At 41.8% G+C, this 11,048-nt stretch overlaps 1 protein-coding gene across 1 annotated transcript; it reads right to left on the bottom strand.

The window, feature by feature from the left end:
- Window positions 1–6,340: 6,340 nt before the first annotated feature.
- On the bottom strand, window positions 6,341–9,588 carry LOC110508433 (G-protein coupled receptor 35-like). The gene is made up of 2 exons (XM_021588950.2): window positions 9,420–9,588; window positions 6,341–7,355 (listed from the first exon to the last, which is right to left on the bottom strand). The coding sequence occupies exon 2, from the start codon at window positions 7,347–7,349 to the stop codon at window positions 6,375–6,377; it is 975 nt and encodes a 324-aa protein (XP_021444625.2). The 5' UTR covers window positions 7,350–7,355; window positions 9,420–9,588; the 3' UTR covers window positions 6,341–6,374.
- Window positions 9,589–11,048: the final 1,460 nt, after the last annotated feature.

Genomic DNA, 11,048 nt, shown 5'->3' with positions numbered 1-11,048 from the left:
AATTCTAAAAACGAAATGGTACTACAATCAAATTATGTTAAATCAGCTTTTTGTACTGATGCTGATTGTACTTAGGAAAAAAGCTGCACAGTTTTTAAAGGTAAAGGTACATTTCACCACTGCTCTTTCACTTTATACGCCTATGAATATTCATATGTTTCTAACATATAATATGTAAGCAAACCACAATATTCAGAATTCATAGGGATTTCAGGACGTAGTACCACCCCTGTCGAAGTGGATCCAGTTGAGAATGGGAGTCAACGGGTAGCTAGCTAACATTACTCACTGGGCCAGCCACTCATTCAAAGATCATCAGCTTCTGAATATCTATTTATTTGTATTTTTGTGACCACAACAACTGTACAGTTAGGTAATGGTGTGATGCTCAGTACCTGGATGTGCAAACAAGCAAGCATGGGCTGCTGGGGTAACATTTCATGATTTATCTTAGAAGTTGAGCAGAGGCTAAGGTGACTGGCCTATGTGTTCTCCGGTCCCATCAACATCTGCAGTGACATCAACATCAAGCTCAGCACTAGTAACTAGTGTCAGTCACCTAGAGCTACATTTTTCCATGACTCCATGATGAGCAAATAAATATACTGGAGCTAGGCATACAATGTATTCGTGTCACCACTTCCGCCGAAGTTGGTGCCTCTCCTTGTTCGGGCAGCGTTCGGCGGTGGTCGTCACCGGCTTTCTAGCTGCCACCGATTCACAGTTCTTTTTTCCCTTTGTTAAGTCTTGAGTGTGCACAGTCCTGGTTCCCATCACGTTATTATTATTTCCCTATTTAACCCTCTGGTTCCCATTATGTTTTGTACGTGATTATTCCTGGTTTGGGTTAGTCATTTGTGTTAGGGTTTGTTATCCCTGAATGGATTATTTTGGCTGATTTATTTTTCAGAGTAAAGTACGTTATTTTACTCAGTTCTGTGTCCTGCGCTTGACTCTGTCCTCAGCTCTGCACAACTGACATGTGACAATTCGGAAAATATTCAGACCCCTTGACTTTTTCCACATTTTGTTACGTTACAGCCTTATTCTAAAAATGACTACATTGACGAGGGAAAAAACAATCTACACACAATGCCCCATAATGGCGAAGCAAAAACAGGTTTTTATACATTGTTGCAAATGTATTAAAAATAGCATCACAATTACATAAATGTTCAGACCCTTTACTCAGTACTTTGTTGAAACGCCTTTGGCAGGGATTACAGTTTCGAGTCTTCTTCGGTATGACGCTACAAGCTTGGCACACCTGTATTTGGGGAGTTTCTCCCATACCTCTGTGCAAATCCTCTCAAGCTCCGTCAGGTTGGATTAGGAGCGTCGCTGCACAGCCATTTTCACGTCTCTCCAGAGATGTTCGATCAGGTTCAAGTCTGGGCTCTGTCTGGGCCATTAAAGGACATTCAGAGACTTGTCCTGAAGCCACTCCTGAGTTGTCTTGGCTGTGTGCTTAGGGCCGTTGTCCTGTTGGAAGGTGAACCTTCGCCCCAGTCATCAAGGATCTCTCTGTACTTTGCACCGTTCACCATTCCCTCAATCCTGACTAGTCTTCCTGACGCTGAAAAACATCCCCACAGCATGATGCTGCCACCACCATGCTTCGCCGTAAGCATGGTGCCAGGTTTCCTCCAGACGGGATGCTTGGCGTTCAGGCCAAAGAGTTCAATCTTGGTTTCATCAGACCAGAGACTATCTTGTTACTCATGGTCTGAGAGTCCTTTAGGTGCCTTTTGGCAAACTCCAAGCGGGCTGTCATGTGCATTTTACTGAGTAGTGGCTTCCGTCTGGCCACTCTACCATAAAGGCCTGATTGGTGGAGTGCTGCAGAGATGATTGTCCTTCTGGAATGTTCTCCCATCTCCACAGAGGAACTCTGGAGCTCTGTCAGAGTGATCATCGGGTTCTTGGTCACCTCACTGACCAAGGCCCTTCTTCCCCGTTAGCTCAGTTAGGCTAGGCGGCCAGCTCTAGGAAGAGTCTTGGTGGTTCCAAACTTCTTCCATTTAAGAATGATGGCGGCCATTGTGTTCTTGGGGACTTTCATTGCTGCAGAAATGTTTTGGTAACTTTCCCCAGAGCCGTACCTCAACACAATCCTGTCACTGAGCCCAACGGACAATTCCTTCGACATCATGGATGGTTTTTGCAATGACATGCAATGTCAACTGTGTGCTCTTATATAGACAGGTGTGTGTGTGCCTTTTCAAATCTTGCCCAACACAAGACAATGTTCACCAGCTAAAGAACATTCAGGATCCTGCCTGGAACATTCAGCCAACACAACATCCATATTCAGTTAGACTGATGTTGTAGTATAATATAAGCTCACAACTGCATTGTGCAATGGAGGCTCCTCACAGGAGGAAGGGGAGGAACATCCTCCTCAGTGAATTTCATAAAAATAAAAATGGTACAACATTCAAAATTTGACAAAAATATTTAGCATATTTGCCAAAAAAATCTAGCATCATATTTAGCATATGAAACTATGCTAAATACAGTTGAAGTTGGAAGTTTACATACATTTAGGTTGGAGTCATTAAAACTTGTTTTCAACCACTCCACAACCACTTCTTGTTAACAAACTCCAGTTTTGGCAAGTCGGTTAGGACATCTAATTCCTCCAGACGGGATGCTTGGCGTTCATGCCAAGTCATTTTTCCAACAATTGTTTAGACAGATTATTTCACCTATAATTCACTGTATCACAATTCCAGTGGGTCAGAAGTTTACATACAGTTGACTGTGCCTTTAACCAGCGTGGAAAATTCCAGAAAATAATGTCATGGCTTTAGAAGCTTCTGATAGGCTAATTGACATCATTTGAGTCAATTGGAGGTGTACCTGTGGATGTATTTCAAGGCCTACAGTGCCTTGCGAAAGTATTCGGCCCCCTTGAACTTTGCGACCTTTTGCCACATTTCAGGCTTCAAACATAAAGATATAAAACTGTATTTTTTTGTAAAGAATCAACAACAAGTGGAACACAATCATGAAGTGGAACGACATTTATTGTATATTTCAAACTTTTTTAACAAATCAAAAACTGAAAAATTGGGCGTGCAAAATTATTCAGCCCCCTTAAGTTAATACTTTGTAGCGCCACCTTTTGCTGCGATTACAGCTGTAAGTCGCTTGGGGTATGTCTCTATCAGTTTTGCACATCGAGAGACTGACATTTTTTCCCATTCCTCCTTGCAAAACAGCTCGAGCTCAGTGAGGTTGGATGGAGAGCATTTGTGAACAGCAGTTTTCAGTTCTTTCCACAGATTCTCGATTGGATTCAGGTCTGGACTTTGACTTGGCCATTCTAACACCTGGATATGTTTATTTTTGAACCATTCCATTGTAGATTTTGCTTTATGTTTTGGATCATTGTCTTATTGGAAGACAAATCTCCGTCCCAGTCTCAGGTCTTTTGCAGACTCCATCAGGTTTTCTTCCAGAATGGTCCTGTATTTGGCTCCATCCATCTTCCCATCAATTTTAACCATCTTCCCTGTCCCTGCTGAAGAAAAGCAGGCCCAAACCATGATGCTGCCACCACCATGTTTGACAGTGGGGATGGTGTGTTCAGCTGTGTTGCTTTTACGCCAAACATAACGTTTTGCATTGTTGCCAAAAAGTTCCATTTTGGTTTCATCTGACCAGAGCACCTTCTTCCACATGTTTGGTGTGTCTCCCAGGTGGCTTGTGGCAAACTTTAAACGACACTTTTTATGGATATCTTTAAGAAATGGCTTTCTTCTTGCCACTCTTCCATAAAGGCCAGATTTGTGCAATATACGACTGATTGTTGTCCTATGGACAGAGTCTCCCACCTCAGCTGTAGATCTCTGCAGTTCATCCAGAGTGATCATGGGCCTCTTGGCTGCATCTCTGATCAGTCTTCTCTTTGTATGAGCTGAAAGTTTAGAGGGACGGCCAGGTCTTGGTAGATTTGCAGTGGTCTGATACTCCTTCCATTTCAATATTATCGCTTGCACAGTGCTCCTTGGGATGTTTAAAGCTTGGGAAATCATTTTGTATCCAAATCCGTCTTTAAACTTCTTCACAACAGTATCTCGGACCTGCCTGGTGTGTTCCTTGTGCTTCATGATGCTCTCTGCGCTTTTAACGGACCTCTGAGACTATCACAGTGCAGGTGCATTTATACAGAGACTTGATTACACACAGGTGGATTCTATTTATCATCATTAGTCATTTAGGTCAACATTGGATCATTCAGAGATCCTCACTGAACTTCTGGAGAGAGTTTGCTGCACTGAAAGTAAAGGGGCTGAATAATTTTGCACGCCCAATTTTTCAGTTTTTGATTTGTTAAAAAAGTTTGAAATATCCAATAAATGTCGTTCCACTTCATGATTGTGTCCCACTTGTTGTTGATTCTTCACAAAAAAATACAGTTTTATATCTTTATGTTTGAAGCCTGAAATGTGGCAAAAGGTTGCAAAGTTCAAGGGGGCCAAATACTTTCGCAAGGCACTGTATCTTCAAACTCACTGCATCTTTGCTTGATATCATGGGAAAATCCAAAGAAATCAGCCAAGACCTCAGAATAAAAATTGTAGACCTCCACAAGTCTGGTTCAACCTTGGGAGCAATTTCCAAACGCTGAAGGTACCACGTTCATCTGTACAAACAATAGTACGCAAGTACTACTATTGGGAAGAACTGAAAAAGCGTGTGCGAGCAAGGAGGCCTACAAACCTGACTCGGTTACACCAGTTCTGTCTGGAGGAATGGGCCAAAATTCACAACTTATTGTGGGAAGCTTGTGGAAGGCTACCCAAACACCATGGGACCACACAGCCATCATACCGCTTGGGAATGAGAAGTGTTCTGTCTCCTAGAGATGAACGTACTTTGGTGCGAAAAGAGAAAATCAATCCCAGAACAACAGCAAAGGAACCTTGTGAAGATGCTGGAGGAAACAGGTACAAAAATATCTATATCCACAGTGAAACGAATCCTATATCGACATAACCTGAAAGGCCGCTCAGCAAGGAAGAAGCCACTGCTCCAAAACCGCCATAAAAAAATGCCAGACTACGGTTTGCAACTGCACATGGAGAAATGTCTTCTGGTCTGATGAAACAGAAATATAACCGCTTGGCCATAATGACCATTGTTATGTTTGGAGGAAAAAGGGGAGACTTGCAATCCGAAGAACACCATCCCAACTGTAAAGCACGGAGTGGCAGCATCATGTTGTGGGGGTGCTTTGCTGCAGGAGGGACTGGTGCACTTCACAAAATAGATGGTGTTATGAGGCAGGAAAATTATGTGGATATATTGAAGCAACATCTCCAGACATTAGTCAGGAAGTTAAAGCTTGGTCGCAAATGGGTCTTCCAAATGGACAATGATCCCAAGCATACTTCCTAAGTTGTGGCAAAATGGCTTAAGGACAACAAAGTCAAGGTATTGGAGTGGCCATCACAAAGCCCTGACCTCTATCCTATAGAAAATTTGTGGGCAGAACTGAAAAAGCATGTGCGAGCAAAGAGCCCTACAATCCTGACTCAGTTACACCAGCTCTGTCAGGAGGAATGGGCCAAAATTCAGCCAATTTATTGTGGGAAGCTTTTGGAAGGCTACCCGAAACGTTTGACCCAAGTTAAACAATTTCAAGGCAATGCTACCAAATACTAATTGAGTATGTAAACTTCTGACCCACTGGGAATGTGATGAAAGATATAAAAGCTGAAATAAATCATTCTCTCTACTATTATTCTGACATTTCACATTCTTAAAATAAAGTGGTGATCCTAACTGACCTGAGACAGGGAATTTTACAAGGATTAAATGTCAGGAGTTTTGAAAAACAGAGTTTAAATGTATTTGCTTAAGGTGTATATAAACTTCCAACTTCAACTGTATAGCATTCACATTTACAACCACACATGGACAGACAGACACACAGACAGACATACAGACAGACACACAGACAGACACACAGACACACACACAGTCTTGTATTACTGACCTTGACCTTGACACACAATTCAGTACAATTTAAAATCCTATTTTCCATAACCGCTAAACCTAACCGGTACCCTAACCTTTACCCGTAAAAGCAAACCTTAACCTTAACCCTAGCTCCTAACCCTAACCCTAAAACTAACCCTACTGTAGCTCCTAACCCTAAACCTAATTCTAACCCCAACTCTAATTCTAACCTTAACCCTAAACCACCACACCTGTGTTGGGGACTTCTGGTCCCTTTCTCTCTCACACACACAAACAAACCCATACACGCATGCACTCACACACACGCACAGACACACACATATACACACTTTATTTAAAATATGATTTTAATAATAGAGATGTTGTCAAAAAACATGATGACGTTATTCTGGCGGTGTAATACATGGAGGCAGAGAGGGGTATGATGACTCATTATTGGGGTAGGTGTGTGTGTTCATAGCTTGATTGGTGGTTAATGCCATCTCCGAGCCTCTGTCAACTTCTGCTGATCTACTGGCTTTAGAATAAAACTTTTTCAACAGAAAGTAACAACTAATGGAATCCAAGAAGCAGTTTGTGGTAGCGATCCATTCACAAACCTGCCAAAAACCATCCCAGTCTAACGTTTCCCAGTGGTTTGTTTTGGCCAGGTACTTCAGCAGAAACCCAATATGGATGGGGGTGTAGCAAACCACAAAGACGATCAGGTTGGCTGTTATAATGCCAATGATGTTCCTCTTCTCCACAGTGGTTTCTTCCTGATCATTCTCCTTCAGCAGAACCATTATGGTCTGTGTGGAACAGAACACTATATTCAAGAGCGGGAGAAGGTACCCCAGCACTTCTAGAACCGCAAGGAACCCAACAGGCAATGGGATTTCTTTACATCTCTGATAGCATGTAAATAGTTTTTGGGGATGGTTGGCATCACTGAACACACCACATATCATTACTACCGTGACCCATATGGCCCCACACACTGCCACAGCCACCTTCTTTGATCGCCACGCTCTGGTCTGGAATGGGAACTTGACCGCCAGGTAGCGGTGGACGCTGATGGCGGTGACAGTGAAGATACTGGCGTACATGTTGATGTAATGTATTGAGATGAGAAACGTGCAGAAGGGCGTTATGGGCAGACTCTGGAAGGCATCATAGATGCGGAAAGGGAGGAAGAGGATTAGGGCACAGTCGGCGGCTGCGAGGTTCAGCATGTAGATGTGTGTGTCCGTCCACGTGGCCCGTTTGACGAAAAAGACACGTAGAGACGCCATGTTGAGTAGCAGGCCCACCAGAAACACAGAAAGGTAGCTCACTCCTTGGAGGATGTGTATGTGGATGGTGTTCGTGTCACACATAGCTACCTGAAGGGAGATTGTAAAAAAAACATGATAGTCATTTACTGTTCTTTTTCTCCGAGTGTAGAAAGTTTTTTTTGCAGAGTTCACGACCTGCTACACTTGTGAGAAGCGAGACAAGCCACACCCTCAAGACAACTCTCGTTTGCCTTCATTCATGGCCGCTAGCATTTCATAATGAGCATTGATGATAAACTAAGAAAAATCAGGAAGTGCAGTTGTCTTTTAATCTGCTCTAATGTGAAGTAAGTTGAGAACAAACACCTTAATTCCGTTTCTTTCACCTCTGGTCTCTTTTCAGATGAGTACCGATGATTTTATATGTATTTTTATTTAACTAGGCAAGTCAGTTAAGAACAAATTCTTATTTACAATGACGGCCTACCCTAGCCAAACCCGGACGACACTGGGCTAATTGTGCGCCGCCCTATGGGACTCACGGCCAGATGTGATTCAACCTGGATTTGAACTGTAGTGATGCTTCTTGCACTGAGATGCAGTGCCTTAGACCGCTGCGCCACTCGGGAGTCAAGAATGAAGTAAAGGCAAGGAGAGAATCCACTTCAGACTATTGAGCTGTACTCATAGTAGTAGACTCTCACAAATATGAGTATTTGTGTGCACCAGATCTACAGGAACAATGCGGTTCCTCAGTGCATAAACATAGCTTATTTAGCCAGACACTCATATAAACAAAATCATACCTGTTATTTCCCCCTCTTCTTTCACTTTCACTCTCAGGGACTGATGTTATATTATTTCTTCCAAAGAAAAGGCTTTAGAATAAGTTGCTTTTTATTTATTTTTGTCTCTTGTCGGGGTGAAACTGCAGGTCAGGCGTCTACAGTTATAAGGAAATGAGAGTTCCGTATGTAAATGATTCATAATGGTGTGGGTTTCCCACTAACTGACAAACATCTCTGCAAAACCACAAATAGGTTATCTTTTAAAATGGTTCACCAAGACACAGTAATTGCACGGTGAAATACATCTTTGATACATTGCAAATATTGCCAGGAGATTGGATTATCACAATATACCGTTGCTGTTCAAGTGAACATGTGACATTCACAGTATTCATACCCTTTGACTTATTCCACACGTTGTTGTGTTACAGTCTGAATTCAAAACGGATTAAATGCTCAAACAAAAATCTCACCCATCTACACACAATACCCCAATTTTTAGCACATGTATTGAAAATGACATACACAAACATCTGATTTACATAAGTGTTCACAGCACTTTGTAGAAGCGCCATTGGCAGCAATTACAGCTGTGCCTTTCTAGGGCAAGTCACTAAGAGCTTTCCACACCTGAATTGTGCAGCATTTGCCCATTATTCTTTTCAGAGGTTTTCAAGCTCTGTCAAATTGGTTGTCGATCATTGCTGGACAACCATTATCAGGTCTTGTCATAGATTTTCGAATAGATTTAAGTTAAAGCTGCAACTCGGGCCGCACAGGAACATTCACTGTTTTAATGCTTATATAGTTGTAGTGACTGGGTGTATTGATACTCCATCCCAAGTGTAATTAATAACTTCACCATGCTCAAAAGAGATATTCCAATGTCTGTTTATTTTTTATCTACGTACCCTTCATTGCGAGAAATCGGAAAACCTCCCCGCCGTGTGTGTGGTTGAATCTGTGTTTGAAATGTACTGCTCGACTGAGGGACCTTACAGATAATTGTGTGTGGGGTGCAAACTTGATTTAACTTTACGTAACTTTATTTCACTTTATTATTTATTATGTGACTTCTTAAGCACATTTTTACTCCTGAACATATTTAGGCTTGTCATAACAAAGGGGTTGAATGAATATTTTGTTTTATTAATAAGCAACAACAAAAAAATCCACTTTGACATTATGGGGCATTGTCTGTCGGCCAATGACCCGGGGAACATCTAAACGTAATAATTTTTACATTCAAGCTGTAACACAACGAAATTTGGAAAAACTCAAGGGGTGTGAATACTTTCTGAAGGCACTGTGTCAGAAATACTCCATCAATAGCCATATGTGTAGCCTACGTCATTTAATATTTTTAAGACCAAATATTACTCACCTTTCACTTGAACTTTTCTTTTGTCAGAACTTTAGAATGGCTGATTTAGGATCTGAAACTCAGTTCCATGTTACAATTTGACATATATTGCTTAAATGCTCGTTTGGGACTTCTGTAAAGTATTGTCTATCTTCCTAGCTTCTATCTAAACCTTGATAGAGGAAGTATATGTCAGTCACATAAAAAGACTATGTGGGGTGATCCAAACCTCAATTTGCATGTTTTGCTTTGTGACGGACCGCCTCTCCTGGTTAGGGAGGAAGCAGTGTTGCTATGTCAACAGGGCCGTGGGAGAGTGAAGTATAGTTAGGCCAGGGTGTGCAGTATTGACCTGTGTCACGTACAGAAAACCACTGGCTGCTCTTTGTGCTCAAACAGAATGATGAAGGTAGAAACAAATGCACTGAGGGTTGTGTACATGACACTGCAACAACATTTCCCCACGGGGACAATAAAGTCAGTAAGGAGGTAAGGGTGTTGTTTCACCAGAATATCTTCAGACGAGAGAGTTTTGCTTTACTCAACTCCCTCCTCTGAAACTGAAATGTTGAAATAATCACTCAACTGTGACAGTTGTTGGGGTGGTTTACATGTAACTGTATAGGTCATTAGACACTGTAGCCAAGATTTGTGTGATTTTGAAAGGCATAAAATATTGCAAAACTGTATTTTCATCTTGACCCTCTCACCTCTCTTCACATTGAGGCATTTTTCTTCCATTCCTTTTTGTCTTACACAATATCTCATCAAGGGACAATTTCCGTCAGGAGAGTTGAAGGGGAAAAACGGGTCAGCGGGGAGACGGAAGTAGAGGTCGGAGGTCAGGACTGGAGCACCAGGGGACTGATTGGACAAGAATAAATTGATTGTCTTCTTCTGAAAGACTGTCTTTCCAGCTCCAATCAGCCCCAAAAGCAATGTTGTAAATGGGTCAATGTTTCATTCTGGGAGATTAAGAGAATGAAAAGAGAGGTAAATTTTTTGACAACTGGAGTGAAAATTGGACCAAGAAATGACCTGTGACAAGCAGCTTTGAAGGAAATAGGTCACACTTTCAAATTGTGTCATTGTGACATTTTCTGGCACTTCTGATTGGAAACAAGTCTCCCATTCTCTCTTCTCTTTCTCCTATGATTCCTTTTCCTTCTCCTTCTTATTTTCCTTATCTTTCTTTCCCTCTCTCTCTCCCCCTCCCTCTTCCCCTTATCCTCTGACGCTTGTTCAGCCAAACAGCACCCAGCACCCATCAACAACAGTTGCCATGGCTGACTCACTCCTCCATCACTCCATTCTCCATTCTTTTAAGTGAGATTTATTTTAGCATTTAATTTCACCATCATTTCAGCTCTTATAGCTTCATCAGGGTGGCATGGTATTTTACAACCACGCCAAACAGATGAGGGGAGCAGGACTAACCAGACTAACCAGCCTGTTGATCTGGGATCGTATTCATTTGAATATTTTTGCATTTTGGTCATTTAGCAGATACTCTTATCATTTTCCACCTTTCTCACTCTATGTTTTTAGCGTCTCGGAGTATGAGTGCTGATCTAGTATCAGTTTAGCCTTTTACAGTAGATCATGATGAGTAAATCCTACAATTGAATACAGCCCTTAAACTAATTTTAA

Source organism: Oncorhynchus mykiss, chromosome 28 (assembly GCF_013265735.2).
Source record: "Oncorhynchus mykiss isolate Arlee chromosome 28, USDA_OmykA_1.1, whole genome shotgun sequence".
In the NCBI taxonomy this organism is placed as follows: Eukaryota; Metazoa; Chordata; class Actinopteri; order Salmoniformes; family Salmonidae; genus Oncorhynchus; species Oncorhynchus mykiss.
Note: the sequence above shows the minus strand (reverse complement) of the source record. Positions and strands in the feature narration are given on the sequence as shown.